Here is a 22,277-nt window from a genome sequence, read left to right as displayed (position 1 = left end):
TAATAAGGTAAGTGAAATACGCTTTGTAAGTGTCAATGTAGTTAATGCATGCGGTTCTCTTAAAGAAAGAATGGTTACTAAAGAAAAGAAATGTGTTCCCAAATTACCAATAGTTGCTATTTGTAAACAGCTGGGAGCTGATGATGAGGTAAACAGTATGGTGAGTGTAGAAAGAATTCTTGGTGTTGACAGTGAAAAGAACAGTTCTCACAAAATTGTATTCAATCGAAATATGCATACAGTATTCCTTTAGTATGTTAGTAATGCTCATTACTTTCATGTATATTTGATGCAAAAATATCACTGCATTTGTGTCAGATGTGTGTAGAAAATACAGAAATTCTGTTGTGTTTTACACTGATCTGAGAAAGGTTGTGAAATGTATGATGAGATAAAAGAAATTATTCAGATAGTGAAGGGAGAAAGAAACGTAGTAGGTGAATGTGGAATGGGGGTAGAAAAGAAAGGGGAAACTGTCTGGTAGAATTTTGCACAGAGCATAACTTAACCATAGCTAACAATTGGTTCAAGAATCGTCAAAGAAGGTTGTATACATGGAAGAGGCCTGGACATACAGGATGGTTTCAGGTAAGTTATATAAGAATAAGACAGAGATTTAGGAACCAGGTTTTAAATTGTAAGGCATTTTCAGGGGCAGATGTGGATTCTGACCACAGTCTATTGGTTATGAACTGTAGATAAAAACTGAAGAAACTGCAAAAAGGTGCGAATATAAGGAGATGGGACCTGGATAAGCTGAAAGAACCAGAGGTTGCACAGAGTTTTAGGGAGTGCATTAGGGAACGATTGACAGGAGTTGGGGAAAGAGATACAGTAGAAGAAGAATGGGTAGCTTTGAGGGTTGAATTGTGAAGGCAGCAGAGGATCAAGTAGGTAAAAAGACGAGGGCTAGTACAAATCCTTGTGTAACAGAAGATATAGTGAATTTACATGACGAAAGGAGAAAATATAAAAATGCACTAAAGGAAGCAGGCAAAAAGGAATACAAACTTCTCAAAAATGAGATCGACAGGAAGTGCACAATGGCTAAGCAGGGATGGCTAGAGGACAAATGTAAGGATGTAGAGGCATATCTCACTAGGGGTAAGATAGATACTGCCTACAGGAAGATTTAAGAGACCTCTGGAGGAAAGAGAACCGCTTGTATGAATATCAAGAGCTCAGATGGAAACCCAGTTCTAACCAAAGAAGAGAAAGCAGAAAGGTGGATGGAGTATATACAGGGTCTATACAAGGGCGATGTACTTGCCGACAATAATATAGAAATGGAAGGGAATGTAGATGAAGATGAAATGAGCGATACGATACTGTGAGAAGAGTTTGACAGAGCACTGAAAGACCTAAGTTGAAATAAGGCCCCAGGAGTAGACAACATTCCATTAGAAATACTGACAGTCTTGGGAGAGCCAGCCCTGACAAAACTCTAGCATCTGGTGAGAAAGATGTATGAGATAGGCGAAATACCCTCAGATTTCAAGAAGAATATAATAACTGCAATCCCAAAAAAGGAGGTGTTGACAGATGTGAAAAATACTGAACTATAAGTTTAGTAAGTCACAGCTGCAAAATACTAACGCGAATTCTTTATAGACGAATGGAAAAACTGGTAGAAGCCGACCACAGGGAAGATCAGTTTGGATTCCGTAGAAATGTTGGAACACATGAGGCGGTACTGACCCTACGACTTATCTTAGAAGAAAGATTAAGGATAGGCAAACCTACGTTTCTAGTATTTGTAGACTTAGAGACAGCTATTGACAATGTTGACTGGAATACTCTCTTTCAAATTCTGAAGGGTTCAAATGGCTCTGAGCACTATGTGACTTAACTTCTGAGGTCATCAGTCGCCTAGAACTTCCAACTAATTAAACCTAACCAACCTAAGGACATCACACACATCCATGCCCGAGGCAGGATTCGAACCTGCGACCGTAGCGGTCGCTCGGTTCCAGAGTGTAGCGCCTAGAACCGCACGGCCGCTCTGGCCGGCGAATTCTGAAGGTGGCAGGTGTCAAATACAGGGAGCGAGAGGCTATTTACAATTTGTACAGAAACCAGATGGCACTTATAAGTGTCTAGGAACAGGGAAGGGAAGCAGTGGTTGGGAAGGAAGTGAGACAGGGTTGTAGCCTATCCCCAATGTTATTCAATCTGTATATTGAGCAAGCAGTAAAGGAAATAAAAGAAATATATGGAGTAGGAATTAAAATCCATGGAGAAGAAATACAAACTTTCAGGTTCGCTGATGACATTGTACTTCTGTCAGAGACAGCAAAGGACCTGGGAGAGCAGTTGAATGGAGTGGACAATGTCTTGAAAGGAGGATATAAGATGAACATCAACAAAAGAAGAACGAGCATAATGCAATGTAGTCGAATTAAGTTGGGTGATTCTAAGGGAATTAGATTAGGAAATGAGAACCTTAAACCAGTAGATGAGTTTTGCTATTTGGGGAGCAAACTAAATGATGATCATCGAAGTAGAGAGGATGTAAAATGTAGACTGGCAATGGCAAGGAAAGCGTTTCTGAAGAAAGAGAAATTTCTTAACATCGAAAATAGATTTAAGTGTCAGGTACTCGTTTCTTAAAGTGTTTGTATGGAGCGTAGCCATGTATGGAAGTGAAACATGGACAATAAATAGTTTGGACAAGAAGTGAATAGAAGCTTTTGAAATGTGGTGCTACAGAAGAATGCTGAAGATTGGATGGCTAGACCACATAACTAATGAGGAGGTATTGAATAGCATTGGGGAGAAGAGAAATCCGTTTCACAATTTGACTAGAAAAGGGATCAGTTGGTTGGACATGTTCTGAGGCGTTAGGTGATCTGCAATTTAGTACTGGATCACAGTGTCGAGGGTAAAAATCGCAGAGGGAGACCAAGAGATGAATACACTAAGCAGATTCAGAAGGATGTAGGTTGCAGCAGGTACGGGGAGATGAAAAACTTGCACAGGATAGAGAAGCACGGAGAGCTGCATCAAACCAGTCTCTGGAATGAAGACTGCAACAACAACAACAACATGTATTTACACTCCTGGAAATTGAAATAAGAACACCGTGAATTCATTGTCCCAGGAAGGGGAAACTTTATTGACACATTCCTGGGGTCAGATACATCACATGATCACACTGACAGAACCACAGGCACATAGACACAGGCAACAGAGCATGCACAATGTCGGCACTAGTACAGTGTATATCCACCTTTCGCAGCAATGCAGGCTGCTATTCTCCCATGGAGACGATCGTAGAGATGCTGGATGTAGTCCTGTGGAACGGCTTGCCATGCCATTTCCACCTGGCGCCTCAGTTGGACCAGCGTTCGTGCTGCACGTGCAGACCGCGTGAGACGACGCTTCATCCAGTCCCAAACATGCTCAATGGGGGACAGATCCGGAGATCTTGCTGGCCAGGGTAGTTGACTTACACCTTCTAGAGCACGTTGGGTGGCACGGGATACATGCGGACGTGCATTGTCCTGTTGGAACAGCAAGTTCCCTTGCCGGTCTAGGAATGGTAGAACGATGGGTTCGATGACGGTTTGGATGTACCGTGCACTATTCAGTGTCCCCTCGACGATCACCAGTGGTGTACGGCCAGTGTAGGAGATCGCTCCCCACACCATGATGCCGGGTGTTGGCCCTGTGTGCCTCGGTCGTATGCAGTCCTGATTGTGGCGCTCACCTGCACGGCGCCAAACACGCATACGACCATCATTGGCACCAAGGCAGAAGCGACTCTCATCGCTGAAGACGACACGTCTCCATTCGTCCCTCCATTCACGCCTGTCGCGACACCACTGGAGGCGGGCTGCACGATGTTGGGGCGTGAGAGGAAGACGGCCTAACGGTGTGCGGGACCGTAGCCCAGCTTCATGGAGACGGTTGCGAATGGTCCTCGCCGATACCCCAGGAGCAACAGTGTCCCTAATTTGCTGGGAAGTGGCGGTGCGGTCCTCTACGGCACTGCGTAGGATCCTACGGTCTTGGCGTGCATCCGTGCGTCGCTGCGGTCCGGTCCCAGGTCGACGGGCAAGTGCACCTTCCGCCGACCACTGGCGACAACATCGATGTACTGTGGAGACCTCACGCCCCACGTGTTGAGCAATTCGGCGGTACGCCCACCCGGCCTCCCGTATGCCCACTATACGCCCTCGCTCAAAGTCCGTCAACTGCACATACGGTTCACGTCCACGCAGTCGCGTCATGCTACCAGTGTTAAAGACTGCGATGGAGCTCCGTATGCCACGGCAAACTGGCTGACACTGACGGCGGCGGTGCACAAATGCTGCGCAGCTAGCGCCATTCGACGGCCAACACCGCGGTTCCTGGTGTGTCCGCTGTGCCGTGCGCGTGATCATTGCTTGTACAGCCCTCTCGCAGTGTCCGGAGCAAGTATGGTGGGTCTGACACACCGGTGTCAATGTGTTCTTTTTTCCATTTCCAGGAGTGTAGTTAAATTTATAGCCTTTACATTTGATTCAGTTGTTGTCTAACCAAAGCTTAGTGGATTCCTTCTGACATGTGAAGATGACCTCAGAGTTTTCATTATTATATTAGATTAGATTAATTATTAATTCCATAGACCGACAAAAGAGGGGATCCTCCTGGGTGTGGAACATGTCAGATAAATACACTACAAAAATGTAATTAGAAAAAAACTGAGTTTCATTAATTTTAATGATCCTTAGTCACCAAACAATAAAATTACGTACATGAATTAAAATTATACTTCTAGTATTTACAGGTTTAATAATTACATTGCTTTCATTAAATCCATCATTCACACAGTAGCTAGTTGCTTGGCCATTACAACCAAGTATTGTCAAAAATTAAAGTAAATTATTCATTTCAATGATCCTCAGTTAAGAACAGTCAAATTATGTACAAGATTTAAAATTGAACTTCCACTATTTACAGACTTAAGACTTACATCTGCTTTCAAGACATCCATCGTTCACACAGTAGGTAGTTACTTGGCTGTTACAACCAAGTATTGTCAAAAATTAAAGTATAATAAATTTTCATTTAAATGGTCTACTGCACTTGTTGAGAAATTCATGGATGGAATAGAAGGGCTTGGCCACCAAAAATTCTTTTAAGTTATGTTTAAATTGTGCCTTATCTGATTTTTTACAGCACTTCTGGAAGAGGTTACCTGAGTACTAAATATTGCGAAAAATTTTTATGTAGCTCAATAACTAATTTAAAATTAACTGGCGAAACAATTATTTTAAAAAAATAAGATGATTTAAATTTCAATTTTTTGAAGATGAACTTATTAAAGTGCGATACAAAGGAAGGAAGAAATAAGGTGGTTATAATGAATTTCATGATACTGAGTTTGCAGTTTGAAAACAATTTTGTATGAAATATTTTCGTTTTATTTTATAAAATAATTTATCTGGAGTAGTTGTAGTTAGTATTTTCTAGCTCAGTTTCCAAGGTAATGAAAATCTGAAATTTAATGTAAATATCATGGAAACTGGTTGAAATAGTGAAGAACTGATAGGGAAATGATCGGTAAATGCAAAACAGTGTCGAAACAATTAGTGAAAAATTTGAAAAATCGCGAAAATATTCGATAATATGGTGAAAGTGAAAACATTTGACGAAAAGTAACGAAATAACTTGTATTTTTCGTTTCCATCTGCTGACTACTTCTCGTTGTGATTTTCTAATATTTCAGCAGAATTATGTTTTTGATGAACTTTTGTCATAGTTTCAACCAATTTCCGTGATATTTGCCTAAAATTTAACGATATTCTCATTATCTCAAAAACTGAGCCAGAAAATGCAACCTACGTCTATTAAAGTGGCAATGCACATTGACAACTGTAACCACCATAAATGTGGTGTCTTTAGTGGATGCAAGAATTTGTTGCTTAACAATATTTATTAACAGATTCCAATATACACTGCTAATCACACAACATCACTTGCATCTTTTTCAAACATCTTTCTTGGTTTCGTCCTTCTTGCCAACTTCTAAACGCTGGGTAGCAACAGGCAGGAATTTCTTACATATGCAGTCCCCCACCACTATGCTTAGAAGCAAGTATGTGATTCCACACACTGAAGTTGGAGTGCTACTTACGCGACTTTCAAGATCATGACAAGTGAAATCATTCAAACAGAAATTCCGTAGCTTTCAGCCGAAGAGCTTATAGCGATGTTGATGACAAAAACTGGACACACCTATGTTGAGTATGGAAATTGGTATCCAGTGTGGTAATAAGGGAGTTATCTATTGAGATGGAGATTTCGTCTGACAATCATTTGCGAATGAGTAAAATCAATTTTGAAGTATGTTTTAAATCATATTTCTGGTTCTGAACAAGCATCTAATACACATATGCTAGATATTTTACAACCTCTCATTAAATTAAAAGTAACATTGAAATACTTGGCAACTGGAGTCACTGCAATATTCATATTGCATTCTGAAGACCACTATTTCTTAATATTTATGTTATCTGTAATGCACTGTAGATACATTAGAAAGTAATATTTTTGACTCAATAGTTGAGCTTTGTTTTTATTTTCACGATTAAGCGATATTATGGTAGGTAACAGATGACATAAATATAATTCTTTTATACTAAATCTCGTAACCAAACGTTGTACTACTGTGCATAAGTCATTGCTCAGTGAAAATTGTCAATACGACCACTTTATATTTACGTAGGATTTGAATGAGGGTCAAGAGTAGTTTTAAACCTCTAAGCCACTTCACAGCAATATTTACACTCAAGGACAAAAGCAAAAAATTATTACCATTATAACGAAATTTAAAAAATGCGTTTACAGTATTGGCTGTTCTGCAATAAAACAAACCTTTAGAGGTCCCAGTTTCATCACTTTTCAATGCATTCTGTCATTTCAAACTGTGTTACTGCATTACAAATCGGTGATTATAAGGGGTTGCTGAATGTTAGCAATATATTCCAAACTACACTGTTTAAGACAATTTTGCCAGTTTAGAAAGTATTTATTTACTTAACTGAAGGCGAAACACATTGATTTTGCGTCATGCTAACTTTCCACATACATAAGCAAACGGTCCTGGATGTTTGTCATTGAACAAACAGGAGCAGAATGAGAGCAGATACACCTATCAGCAGTTTCTGAAACTCGTAAGCGATGGTAGTAAAGCGACACAGTACAAGAAACTAGAATGCCTTTCAACTTCTGTAACTTACATGTAAGTTGGCATGACAGTGTGCAAATAGGGTGTTTCCACATGTAAACTGACTTATGTGACTGGTGGTAGGGAGATGCACATATAAGAAATTCATGCCTATGGAAACCTGCCATTAAACATAAAAGTTCTGTTCCAGTTTCTATCAATGTGGTCTCTACTCTATGGGGGTGTAACTCATATAACGACTTGCAGTAGCCAGACGTTGGTTTGCTGCCAGGCCACTTGGACAGGAAGTTTATCAATCCATCTTGCTTTCTTATAGCCTGATTTTCTAGTGTTCCATGTTTGTTTTCGTTTAAGTTCACAGAACTAACAGAAGCTTGTTTCACTAAAATTGCATATGTATTGCATTGTTCGAATTGCATTGTAAATATGATACTCGAATTCTGATTGAGTTTTGCTTGCATCCGTAATGAGGCTAATTCACACTATCTGTCTTGACATATCACAGTACCATAATGTCAAGTTGAATTTACACTGTCTGTGACGTCATGACACATCAACCCAGTTAAAGTCATGTGATCTCAACTCGTTTTCCTGACATCAACTGTTCGTTGCAAGATAATTATCAACTGTTTTCATCCACAAAGTTAGTTTAAGGGTAACTTTATTTGCTAGTACACTGCAAATTTTTGTCATTTAGGCGTGTATCCCCTATACCTTTCTCTTCAAGATATATAGTTCTTCTTTACATGTTGTGTTTGGCTTTTAGTAGTTCAAGTGCCTTATTTACATTGGAGTTAGCTAGTCAAGCAGATAAATATTGGCCACTGGTACTTGCAGAACTGTTTCACATGCAATTCAGAGAACTGCCTACAAAAGTAGGCGAGCCACAAATGCATATTTAAACAAACAAATTGCAGTGGCAGAAGATTTCAGTACATTTCTTTGTAGAACTCAAAAAATACCTGACAACATACAAATAAATTCCAGGTACTAATCAATCTGATTCTACCAACAATACTTTCTTCACATCAAGTTGCAGCCATGTTGCAATCCATTTCTTTGTAAAATATTAAATACGGTACCGTACCTATAAAAATCCACTTTATAAATGTAGTAGAGGTAAAGTAATTTTTTACGTGCATGTCGTACAATTCAGACTGCTACATCACTGCTTCATTTGATCTGTCGCCATTTACTATCAATTTTGATGAAAGAAATAACGAAATGCAACAATTTATAGCAAACAACAAACAGCTGATATCAACCACAAAAACCGTGATGAAACGAAATATGGAGCTCTGTCCATGGTTGTGTGTCAGGAAGAAATGAGGTTGTGGGTCACATGAAGAGCTCTGAACAGATAATGTGCGACATCAGACCTTTCCTTCAGAGGAACCTTGATAGTGGCACACTGTGATGTGAGAGGACTGCCAGTGTGGATGCTGCCATTTCAAAGGCATGTTTTGACGGGATGTGACGTGATAGCAAGTGTGAATTGGCCTATATTGGGTGGGATGAGTGATTCCACACTTAGTTTTGTTTCATGTAAAATAGAAGCTGGTTTCATCACATGATGCTCTGAAGGCTTTTGAATATTATTATTATTATTTTTTTTTGCTTTTAGATCTCTGTGTGAACCGTATGATTTAAAGGCATATTAAGTGTATTGCTTTTATTCTACTTTATTTATGTTTGCACCCAGTTCCTGTACTTAGGATTTAATAGAGAACTCCATACCAGCAAGTTTTGCAGGTATTGGTATTCAGCTGTATCGCTATTACATCTTGTCATGGAACGAATATATAATTCTGCTTTGAATGCTGTTGCTTCTTGCCACTGAGGGCCAAGCATTGCACAGTGGCTTACAGAGTTTGAATGTAGATGTAAACAAGTATATGTGCTTTGTAGCATTGGTGACTAGAGCATTTCCTTACATATGCTAAAAATGCGATAATAATCTTGCAAATCTTTTTACACATAAATAACAGGTACTGCAAACACTACATTTTAGCAGAAGTCGACGAGGATTTCAATGGCTTTCATTAAATGTGAGAGTACGAAAAACGAATGGGACCAAAAATAACGTAGAATACTTACAGTGCATTTAAAAACAGCAGTTCACACGACAGTACATAAGCAGTAACAAATATGCATGCATTCACAGAATACCATACTTCGACATTGGCTTCTGTTTAAGATGAAACAAAAACAAATATGAAATCATGTACCCCACTCAATATTACAGGTGAGAGCAAAAATTAAGCAGAATACAGGAAACTTATTTAAAATGTGTGCGATATTCGAAAGAAAGTCGTAATTAGGAACATAAATTCCACTTGATAACAGCCACGAAGTCGAAATTGCAATATTGCGTTTTAAAAATAGATATACTTTAACAACAAATCCAGCCATGAAGTATAAATGAAAAATACGATCATCTAGCACTCGTACTTTGCAAAGTAATAATACAGATCTTAGCTCCGTATTTTCCGAAATTCGAAGTTCACTGCCAGACCACTAGGAGCGCAAATAACGGCTTCTCTTTCCGTATCTTATCTTGTATTTCTGACATATAAGAGTACTGTGCTCCATACCGCACAAAATCTGTTTTGCTCTTCTGAACGGTTACTCCGGGTATCTTTCTACTCTACAGTCGTAATTTATATCACACGTGCTGTAACACCAGCCTCCACAGGCCTTGCTTGCCGTTCTGTCGGTGTTGGTCGGGAGGGAGGAGATGTATGTGCAAGTTTTCGTCCCTAGTAGCATGGGTAGTGTAACTGAAATGCTTAGTATACTCTTTGATAAAACTAGAAAGTGGCATTTCTTTGCCAGTATACTTTGATCGGAGCGAATGCAATGTTATATATATACACATTTCAACACGTGTTTGTGTACATAGCACGATGGGTAAGAAGAGGAAATTTGAAAACAAGGAAGACGAACACGAATTTGATCCAGTGCCCAAGCATCTTGAGGTGGCTCACGTTAAAAACCAAGAGAAGAGGTTGATTGTAATTTTAGAAGGAGCGCAACTGGAGTCTGTGAAGGTTTGTTTTTCTACTTTATCGGCGGGTTACCATAATTATACGTCTGTGGCTACGGAGGAATATTATAGATTAAATAAATAAATTTTATGGTTCGCTGACAGTGAATATTTACGTAGGAGATTAATGAGGCCCACACCTTTTTGACCATGCGATGTAGTTGCATGGAGGGATCCACAGATGCATGTGCCGTTGCTATTGTAATCTATGTTGGTTTGTATATAAAAACCGCATGTGATTTGTAAAAATGATGAACAAAACAGGACTTTTTTGCGCAAGATATTCGTATTTCACAAGGTCCTGTCATCAGCACCAGGCCTTACGTGCGAAGACCAATTTTGGCTCATTACCCGTTGAATATCAATACAGTTTTTGGCAAATAGGACGTCCTGGGTCCACGTTACAGGTGTTACTGTGTTGTCCAACTCCGCCAATGAATTTTAGAGGTATTAACCCCCTGTTGCATAGAAGAGGAGAATTGCGAGTGTGTGCCGTTTGGCAAAATGTACGAAGTTACGTTCAGGATAACTACGAGGCACAGGACAAATCACCTTTTTTTTTTTTTTTTTTTTTTTTTTTTTTTTTTTTTTTTTTTTTTTTATCTAGGGTGGCACTGTATTAGAAATAACCGTAATGCACTGTTATTAATGCTATATTGAGTGTAATCAAAAGACCTGGAATGAGTCGACAGACTTCTTTTTTGTACTTTTTCAATTCGTGTTAGAAGTGTGTCTGTCAGCTGCAATAGGCACTTATTGGCAGGAATGAGCCACGAGTAATGGCTGTAACTTTTTGAGACTTCGACACTTTCTTTCGTGTGGTCAGCCAAGGCTAACTGAATAGATCCATTCCAAACCCCCCCCCCCCCCCCCCCCCCACACACACACACACACACAGGCAATGATGAAGGTAGGGATTCGATTGGAACCCAATTCTTCAGAATATTACCTGCAATAATTTAATAATTTTAGCTTCTGAACTTGAGACGCCTGTTTCGTAAAAGACTCATTTCTGTTGCAGTAGTGACAGGAGAATAACTTGGTTGGGTTTTTTTTGGGGGGGGGGGGGAGCTTCTTGATGTGTGAATTAATTGAATTAACTATTTTTGTCTCCTAAACAACCCCTGGCCTGTAATGCAACAAACAGTGGCTGTTTACTTTACTAAAGTACTATTTGTCATGGCAAATTAGTATTTGTTTTACCTTGAACTTTGTGATTGTGCTGTGAAAAGTTCAATCAAAATTGACTATCTCTTTGCCACAGGATGAACATTTTACTACAGGCATGTTATTGCCCTTTGGCAGAAAGCAGCAGTGGTGCATTACTTGTGCAGCCAAATGAAAAAAAAAAGTCCAGAAATGTTTTGAGCAGAGGTCAGAACGAATACTGGATTCATTTTGGGGTCTACTTTATTAGTAACTGTCACCAACTGAACGGATTACTAAGCACAAAATTTTACAGTCTCTGTGTCATTCTCTTGTGTCACCCCTCATACATGACGTAGAGGAGTGAGAGGACATTTCTATAGTAAACTGCTTCTCCACTGTCAGTGAGCTGACTGGTTTTGGTGAAACTTGTTGTAGCATGTGCACCCATTTCAAACTTGAAAAATGCTGGTGATATTCCAGTTGCAAAATGAGTGTAGTTAACTGTAGGTGTGGTTGGATTAAATTACCTCTGCTTGCAGATGCTCACATAAAATAATGCTGTTGTAGCAAGTGATGCAATGTTTTGTGATCCTTGGCACGAGCTATGAGATGCATTAGTTTTGTACAATCTCTCTCTCTCTCTCTCTCTCTCTCTCTCTCTCTCTCTCTCTCTCTCTCTCTCTCTTTTTCTCACTCCCTCTCTCTCACTGTCTGTGTGTCAGTTAAGAGAGCTTTGTTTGTACCTCTGGCTAATTAGGCCTAACTAATTCTGCAAGTCATGAACCTGGTAAGTTCTTGGAAGACGAGTGGCACACAAAAATAGCCTCAATGCATTGAAAGCACAGCTTGCTGTTGTTTCTCTCACTTTTTTGGGCAGTTTTCTGCTTGTAGGGAATTCCTGGTTTCAAAGAATTCTTCATCAGTGCTTTGTGTCAGCCATTTACTAACTTTTCTCTATGTACTCTTTGTATATTTTGTAAATTTTAAATAATTATTTATTTTGCACTTGTCTTTTTTTGTATACTCCTTTTGTCGCACATCTTCCCCCAAAAGTCATCTGATACTGGACAATGTGTGATAGTAGGACCACCATAAACCAAGAAATATGAATGCTAAATAAAGGTTTTGGTAACAAGATTGGTCTATAGCTTAGCCTGACCTCCATGTTCATGCTGGATTTCATGATTTGTATTATAGAAACTAAAACTGTAAGTTAAATTCAGAAAATCATGTAAACCAGGTGATCTGATACCATCAGTGTGTTTTTCACAAAGACGTCACATCAATCATTGAGATACAATGCTAACATGATTTCAAAATGGCAACCAATAACTTTAAATGTTTCCATGGTGCAAAAATGTGAACGTAAGATCTTATAAATGTTGAAACTAGCAGAACTACTGTGGGGATTTTGGGTGCGGACAAACCAATATCTGACATCACAACTGAAATTCACAATAATACATAAGGTGCAACAATGACAGAAACATGATAAATGAAGCACAATTAGAATAAACAACTTGTAACTGGTATCAGCAGCATTAGGTGACCTGTATAGCTCAGCTTGAAAAACCAATACCAGTACAACAATCTTAACACAGACTGCACTAAAAAGGCCAAAAGAAAGACACAAGACCAATATATGTAGTGAAAACTAATGAAAAATGTTGACAATCAGTTAACCGATACACCTCAACCTGAAAAGCAGATGCCGATACAAAAATCCTAAAATAAATGGTATTAGAAAAAGTCAAGAAGACTGATACAAATAGCAAAAAGTTGCAAAAAACTGTTGAGAGGCTGTGTTACCAATGTCAATTGCTTTATATATAGCTCAACTTAAAATACAGATACCAATATAGAAAGGCAAAAACTTACACAACAAAAACAGCTTCAACAAAACAGAATCAAACTTACCAGACACCAAATTTCCGTGAATGAGGGATCTAGACTCATAAACATAGATAACACAAAAATTTGAAAAAATGGTGAACTACAATAAACTAATGTAACTCACCAAACAGTTGAAAACACAGAATGAAAACCAATCAATTACTGGACATTTAGAAACAAAAATTTTGTACATTTTATGTTTATCATAGGATAGGTAACAAAAATAGTGTGTCAGTATCACTATGACATAAAGACTGAGTCTTCGTGTCTCAGTGTTCCATGCCTGATGGACTGTCACACACTATGCCAGTGACACACTCGCATTAGCTGTTGGAAGAACACCAACATAACACATTCTTCACTCTAGTGTTATTGTCACAATGTAACATTTGCAGTACTTCCCAGTGACATCTACAAAAAAAAAAAAAAAATATTGATTCAATAGCCCATTTCACTCAACATCATTTGACTATTGAAGGTTAATTTTGGTTCCATGTTGCAAAAAATAACACAAAGAGATCACAGACCAAAATAACAAACTAAAAATCAAACCTTGTAACACAGATTATATGCTGTATAAGAACCAGTGTGCGATTTGCAGGGGGGGTTGGGGGGGGGGGGGGGATTTCCCGCCTTCTGCATCAGACTATCCCCTCATCTGGTTTTAGTTTATGCCTCCCAACCTGGGATGTTTATTTCCCACGCACTGGAGTAGAACTTTACATATAATTTAAATTTGTGGAGCCGAACATTGAAAGTTTACTATTAATACTATTACTATATTTGCTTATTAATTTTGAATAAGTGTTATGTAGTAGTTAAGCATTTCAAAACATTTAGAACTAAACGACAAGATGACGCATGCCACATTTCCGTAGCATGCCACAATGTTGCAAGACGTCGCCCCAGCGTAAACAAGGCTTTAGAGCCAGGTCTGTATTGTATGGTGGATGTGATGTGTTGCGTACGGAACTAAAACCTGCAATCAGATTCAGACATCGTGGAAAACTGTGAAGAGGTGTCATGCTGCAGCAAGATAACGCTCGCCCACATTCTGCCAAACGGACAGCCGACGCAGTAAAGGAGTTCAGATTTGAGGTGCTGGAACATCCACCATACAGTCCAGACCTGGCTCCAAGTGATTTTCCCATGTTTCGATCCTTAACGGAAGCACTATAGGGAAGAAGATTTGAAAGTGATGAAGACGTCATTGCTGCAGTGCAAAATTGGTTGCAGATGATACTGATAAACGTATTATCTGATGAAATAAAAAAACTCTTAAAATGTCGAGAAAACTGCATTGAAGTCCAGGGAGGTTACGTAGAAAAGTAGTGCATGTTTCAGTTTTCTATCATCAGAATAAATACAGCTTTTCACAAATGTGCCTTTACTTTTTTAATTCCCCTCGTGTACCTGTATGTAGATGATTTTGTAAATAAGCTTTACCTATAACGTACTTTTAAAGATACAACAAGGGATGGCTTTTCTGATAGTGCATACGCGTGAATAGTGAGTTTCGGCATTAAAATCTATTTATGAATAACTATTTAACCATGGGTAATGCCACTGTCCAAGCTAGTAACATATATAGTTATAGTAACCCCCTAAGACATCCCCCCCCACTGTAAAACCACAAATCGCACACTGATAAGAACCAAAAGAATATACCATAGAAATAAAAAAAAGTGGATACATATGTCACACAACATAACAGTTCAAAATAAACATAAATTAAACACACATAATCTGCAGAATTCAAGTAAAATGTAACCATTGTTTTCACTAGTTACTAATACAGTGATAGGTAATATTTAATCTCTGGGTGGCTACAAACATCACACTGTAAATAAATAATTTCACACATGATGTTACAGCTCAAAGCTGACAACTGGTATCAAATGCCTGAGAATTTTATCAAGTATTTTTATTTACAATATGTTCATACATAAACTGTGGAAAATTTAGGGGGGGGGGGGGAGAGGGGGACTGTGTAACTTTGACCCTCATATTTCAATTGCTGTGTTCCGATGTTAACTGAAAAATGCATAGGTCACTACCATAATTTTTTATTCTAAAATCATTGATAGTGTTCTGTATTTCTAACCTCGGTAACCTTTTGATTTTATATTGCCTTTGTGTTGGTACCACGCTGTTCATTCTCTATACTATACATAAATTGCTTTGTTTTACTTTTTTAGGCAGGAAATACATTTGAACTTCTAAATTGTGATGATCATGCGCATATACTCAGAAAGCACAACAGAGAACCTGGAACTTGTAGGCCAGACATCACACATCAGTGTTTACTCATGTTGCTGGATAGCCCACTCAACAGGGCTGCACTCCTTCAGGTAAATATGTTTCAACTAATTTTCATGCTCTTCTATGATTGAAAAACAAAATGCCCAGCAGAAGTTACGTAAAGACTACAATAGTATACTGATCATCATAAAAAGAGCTGCATCCAGAAGGACCCAACCGAAGCACTGGAAACCAGGTGGGTACGCACACACCAGCAGCTATGCCTACAATTACTTTTGCACTGTTGGTTGTGCACTTGGGGCAGGTGGGTGGGGCCGTGGCATCTTGCCTGCCAGTTGAAATAAGAGTGCCTCAAACAACCATGCTGGCCTGTACAAAAGGTAGCATCTGTCGTGTATCGACTGGATGTGGACTATTCTGAGGTCATACGTATGACAGAAGGTTACCTGGAAAGGCGAGTTTTAGAAGGCTGCATCTTGGGGCTGCAGGAAGGCTGGTAGTCATATCTTCGTAGTGCTTACCACACTGGTTGTACAGACACCATCGTTTCCCACTGTCGGTGGCAATGAATGCAGGAAGGCATGCGCACACGACGTATGGGATCTTGCTGTCTGACGTGCATCACAAGGAGGGAGGACTGGCGGATTATCCACCACTTACGAACAGATCCAATGACAACAATAAGAGCCAGCCTGTCCTGCCTTCTGAGCAACATCCCATTAGTGCTACCACCACCAGTAGGCAATTGCACAACGCGAGGCTCACTGCACACTGGTCGTTATGATGTGTGTCACTCGCACCCCCACTGCTCCATCCCCGACTCGCCCAATATGGGCTACGGTGGACGTGGGGCCCCGCAGACTGGCTGTTGGTCACCTTTAGTTCCAGTCTCACTTGTGCCTTGGGACCGAGAGCACCAGGTCTGCAGAAGGAAGTGGCACAAAGCGCGGTTTGTGATGTCCCACCAGCCCAGTCCTATGGTGAGGGATGCAATATCTTACAGTACCTATTCATCATTGGTGTCCCTAATAAGCTCTGTGTCAGCTGCACAGAGGAGGGCCTGCAACTAATGGCTCCATCGCTTGTGAATGCCTGTGTCCCTGCCCTGTCTGCACAGGACAATGCAGGTCCTTGTACCACTGCTGCCTCCCGAGTGTAGCTTGCAGCTGTCGATACTCTGCCACATCCCCAGCCCCTTCCCGATCGAGAAGGACTGGGTTGTCATGGAGCGTCTCATTGGAACTCCACCTCCACCAACTGATATGTGGGAACTGCACTCTCAGATGTAGGTGACACGGGACAGTGTCACAGGATTACATCTGAGACCAGTACAGCTCTGACCATGACATCTGGATGCTTGTATTCACAACTGTGCGGACCTCACACCATAGGACCACATAATTTTGTGGCCGTGTAGCACCTTAAACGTTTATTGATCCTTAAATGTTTGCCCTTCTAAATTGATAGTGTAATCATTTTGCATGTGTGGTACCATCTACCTGCTTGCCACAGTAGTAGCAGTATGCTTTGCCATTGTGGCTGAAGTTTTCTTATGACGATGAATGTATATAAACGTGCCAAAAATAGAGCACAGGCAGTGTGACAGAGTATGAATTTTGCTGAAATTTTGGATTGGCGGGCATTTAATAATGCGTAGATGGTGATTGTTAATGTGCTTCATTTTGTTTCGAACTGCTGGAATAATTTAACTCAAGTAAATGCATTTATGTTTTAAGATTATATGTTGGAGGGACATAACTGAATGGAATGATACCTCTATAGCACAGGGACTGAATTACAAAGAAGGCCATTTGCTAAACCAAACTCATTCCTTGACACTTTTATGTTCTGGCTCAGTATGTGCTAGCCGGTAAACTTTACCTTCTAGCATTTTTTGTAGTAATGTGTCTTTTCTCACGGTTGGGGCACCGTTGTGATGTGTTGCCAATGCTATCAGTAGTGAGTGTGTGGAGTCAGCAGTGTTTTGGAGCTGACCGAGGTATCTGGAGAAAGCATCATGAGAAATGGACATGTGAAAGTTAAACTGAGAAGTATTTAAGCAGTTGTATTTACCGAGTGATATATTATTTGATGTATAAAGTTTGAGAAGGTGTATTGTGATGTTTAGTATTTCACTTGTAGGGACTGTTTTCTGCATGAGTAAATAACCATTGTAATTTGCATGCATGCTAAAACCCTGATGTTGTGCATATTTTAAAATTGTATAATTCCTGTCCACAATTTACAACTTCAGAAATTGCATACTATTACACTGTGCACCACTTGTAAGCTGCCTCTCCTGCTACAAAATGTGAAGGCTATAACATCTTTTGAATGGAGACAACTTATAAACAGTTCACATCCATCATATGATGAACCTGTGTGGCTACTGCCAGCAGATTGCTTGTAATTAATTGTTACAAAAAATGAACTGGTCGTGACATAGGTCCTTTGCAGTAAAAGATAATGTCCATTCATTTAGTGTATTAAACTTCAGTCAATATAACACTCATAGCTATGCCTTTCTCATTCACACTGCCGTAATTTCCAAACAAAAATCTGTTTATTCCAGAGAAAACACTGTTTGTTCACTACAAAGCTGAATGTAAATGTAGTAAGGTCGACTGCAAAAATTCCACATTCCAGTGTCCATGCTAAAAATGAATATTTACATGATTTGTGAAAGTTAACACCTGGTCCTAGAAATTTACTTCAGCTCAACACAAAAGAATCTCAAATTTACATTTTCTTATTAATCTGTAGACGCCAGTTAATGTGCTACGCGGATAACTGCTTAAATGCTTCCCACTTTAACTTTCACTTGTTTATTTCCTACAATCCTCTCTCCAGATGGTAACTCGGCAGGCCTAAAACCACTACTGATTCTGCTCTTCCCCTGCTGAAGCACTGATGGCACGACACAACAATGCCCCATCCATTAGATAATATGTGGAAAACTGAAAAATATTCGAGGGTAATGATCACCGACTAGTGTGTTTTAAGCTAAATGCACAAGTGTCAAGAATGCTGTGCTCTTACAAAATTGGTTAACTGTACAGTTTCCCTTAATGTACATGCCCAGATTAGGTCACAAATAATGTAGCTCTGCTTTGGGGATTAACTGATCCTCTCAGCAGGTTCTCAGTTTACTTCTAAATTGATCATGAAGCATTTTCATATGTACCTAGTGACCAGCTTCGATTTAAGAACTGTCTTAAGTAATACTGTTGATAAAGTAATAGATTGTGCTAAGTATCAGTTGAGGCTGTAAATATCTTATTGACTGTGGACATGTAGCACTGTAGTTGGTTAGTGAACCAAAAGCGGTGACCTAGTGTTAATAAAAGGCAACTGGACTGTTTTACGATCAGTTTTTGTTAATTGGCCACTGTACATTCTTAGATACCGTGTCTAAAATTATATTCCTACCTCTACTGCACTGTTTTATCTTTGCAGTGTGATCAAATGCTAGTTTTAACCTCTGTTGTTCTTTAAGGTGATGGGGATCAGGTCGCAGTCCTTAGTTAGACGATAAGGTTGATAGTGTTTTCCACAATTTTAATTTCATTGGATTCTTCAGTGATTGATCTCAGACATCAGAGACTGTTGTCACATTTGTGGATTTCTATTGCCTCCCTCAATTAATGGGCATGGTAGCTCTTCTCCGCAGTGAGAACTTCTGCTCTGTGGAATTTTATTATGTGGCCAGTCTCACACAACACTATGGCCCAACCTGGAATACTGTTTTGGTGATCCTGATGTTGATGGATCATCCTGTCATACCCACAGACGCTTTACCAGAAGTGCATGGTATGTGGTATATTCCTGACATCGCAGTTCGGTTCTTTTTGTCCTGTGTCAATCTGAGGCACTCTTCAATCATCTCAGTTGGTTTGTAAAAGGTCTTTACTCATGTTTATGTACGACCAATTCTGTGTGTCACCCTGGAAATGTATGGCAGAAAGCCATACATGTTAATTCTTCCACTTTGCCAAGTGGTAATTTTCATGACGCTTGTTATACAATGGGTGGAGTACCCAATGCTCCATGTTACAAGCATACGACGTCTGTCTAAAAAGTATCCAACCTTTGATTTTCCCCACGCAAAAGAGACGATAGCGTGGTGCCACTGTACACAGTAAAGGAAGAGATCTTTATGCTCATGCGTGAATTTTGTCCCTGCTTTCCAGCACGTCAGTCGCTGCCTGTCGGTCACCGAGTGAGGTGCTACACAATGTGTTCATCGGATTATCGATTCTCTCAAGATGACTGAACGTTTGAGCAAAGATACTGCATCACATTTTGTCAAAAGCTTGGTGATTCTCAAAGTGAAAAGTTCGTAAGATTCAGCAGGTGTTTGGAGAAGATGCGATAGGTTAACACAAATTGGGAAGTGGTTCAACTGATCCAAAAATGGCCGCACATCAGCAGAGAGTAACCAGCGTTCTGGCAGGCCCCAAATTGCTTGGAGTGCAGCTGTTGTTGAGGGGGTGCAAAATTTGGTCATGGCAGATCATTGTTTGACCGTGTGGGAGACTGCCCAAGAGGTTGGAGTGAATGAAGATTCTGTACATGCAATTTTGCCCAATGATTTGAACATGCATCAAGTGGCTGCGAAATTGATGCCCAAGTTGTTGTTGCTAGAACAAAAAGACCTCCGTTTTGAGGTTGCACAGGACCTTCTGGACCCCACCAACACTGATCTTGGGTTTCCGAACACTGTGATAACTGGAGATGAGTCATGAGTGTATGGGTACGACCCAAAATGACAGTCGTCGCAATGGAAGCATCCTTAGTCTCCGAGGCTGAAGAAAGTGCGGCAGGTGCGAAGCAAAATCGAGGTGATGCCAACTGTCTTCTTTGATGTCTGTGGAATTGTGCATCATGAAAATGCACCGGAAGGACAAACAGAGACAAAGGAGTATTATAAAGATGTTCTCCATGACACAGTTTGGCGCAAAAGACCAGACATGTGTATGGCAAAAAAATGGCAACTGCATCACGACAATGCCCCCGCACATTCATCCCATTTGATCCAAAATTTCTTGGCCAAACATGGAATTACAGCCATTCGCCTACCTCCCTACTCTGCAGACATGGCTCCTTCCAACTTTTGGTTGTTCCCAAAATTGAAGACGCCACTGGAAGGATCCCGTTTTGAGAGTAGAGAAGAGATACTTTTTAGACAGGCCTCTTATTAACCATCCCTCTTTTATGGCTCGGCTGATGATTTGGTAGTTTGTGTAGTTATTGGTCAATTAGCGTCAGTTTTGATACATGCTGTGTCCAGTTACTTGCCATTTCTTGTAACCAGCATATCTAGAAAGGGCAGCTATTCGTCCTTTTCTGCCTCTGTAGTAAATTTTACATTCGCAGGGAGACTGTTTGTAATCTTAGGAGGTTGCCAAGCTACCATGACTCTAGACGATGGTGTCGTTTACATAAGTTTACTACACCTTAGATTTACCAGGTAACCAGTCCAGTGCCTTTTGAAATGCTCTGTGAAGAAACTGGTCACCATTGGAACCAGTAGACTATCTATGATGATGCCTTTCAGCTCTTTGTAGATATCGCCATTCCACATGAAATCACCATTTCACATGAACTAGCTTGTGGTAAGACATGCGGGAAAGAGCTTACTGTTGTCATATGGGAAAATTAATCCTGAAATCTGCATGCTCAATCACCACCGTTGAGGCGTGTTGTTCGTATGACATAATGGAACGAGCTTTTCTTTGTGAGCAAAAATTCACACAACATGGATAGTCTTGGTAAGAACCGATGAGGAACATTTTCTGTCAACTAAGTGGCAGTGTTGAGTGAGAAAACTGTGATGAGATTAGTAGCATCACTCACAGGAACATTCAGAACAAACTTGATTGTTGCTCTGAGTGACAGAAGAACAAGTTTGCACGATACAGAAACCAGATTGACAGGTCGATTCCAAAAGCGGGTTGTCACACATGTTGGTCAACCTCAGTGAAGGACCGTTGACCTCAGAGGAGCAGTCTGTCCTTCCGAAAGGGGGGGGGGGGGGGGGAATTTTGCCATTGTCCTAGAACTTTACCTACGGAGGATATCATTGCTAACTCTGAAGCAGCCCTCCACACCCCTTATTATGAAAAACCTGAGTAAATTCAGAGTGAAACCACCAGGATACTGTGCCGAACAAACCACCAGTTTGCAAACTGAAAAATGAAGAGTTACAAGCGATCGAGAGCCTTAATGTCAACAAGAGTGTATTGGTGCTATCTGCCAATGAGGGAAATACGACCATTGTAATAAAGACCAAAGATTGTGAGGAGAAGGTTTGAGACCTGCTAGATCCAATAACATACCTAAAGCTAAGCATGGATACAATACAGCAGATCACATGCAACAGGAAGCAGTTAATCAAGGAATTTTCTCTCTTGGCAGGCATGTAGAGAAACCTGTGCTACACAAAAGCCTCACCATCTCAGCTGTATGGATTACCAAAACTATATAACGCCAACCGTAAGCACTCGTGGCTCATCAAAGTATAAACTGGTGCAATACTTAGCCTCTCTGCTTCAGTTGCACACTGGAAAAACTGACACTTGCATAAAGGACTTGGAACATTTCATTGAGAAGCTGAAGAAACTAAAACGTGGACCAAAGGACATTCTCATCAGCTGCGATGTTTCTTTGTTTACCAAAGTGCCACTCGGTGATTCTCTAGAGTATATTGGGTCCATTCTCCCCCAAGATATCACCAGTGTCTTCCAGCATGTC

The 22,277-nt window shown here is 40.1% G+C and overlaps 1 protein-coding gene across 2 annotated transcripts in view; it reads left to right on the top strand.

Annotated features, from left to right (window-relative positions):
* The first annotated feature begins 10,007 nt into the window (after positions 1 to 10,007).
* LOC124711606 (ribosomal RNA small subunit methyltransferase NEP1) overlaps positions 10,008 to 22,277 on the top strand; it is a 64,865-nt gene continuing 52,595 nt past the window's right edge. Inside the window, exons 1-2 of one of the 2 annotated variants that reach the window (XM_047241768.1) lie at positions 10,008 to 10,224; positions 15,461 to 15,613. In XM_047241768.1, the coding sequence (XP_047097724.1) occupies positions 10,081 to 10,224; positions 15,461 to 15,613 (297 nt within the window). In that variant the 5' untranslated portion in view covers positions 10,008 to 10,080. Of the gene's footprint in view, positions 10,225 to 10,380; positions 10,435 to 15,460; positions 15,614 to 22,277 lie in introns of those variants that run through there. The other variant, XM_047241769.1, reaches the window with a different exon arrangement.

Source organism: Schistocerca piceifrons, chromosome 8, assembly GCF_021461385.2.
Source record: "Schistocerca piceifrons isolate TAMUIC-IGC-003096 chromosome 8, iqSchPice1.1, whole genome shotgun sequence".
NCBI lineage: Eukaryota > Metazoa > Arthropoda > Insecta > Orthoptera > Acrididae > Schistocerca > Schistocerca piceifrons.
The sequence above is the reverse complement of the archived record's forward strand: the minus strand, read 5'-3'. Positions and strand labels throughout refer to the sequence as shown.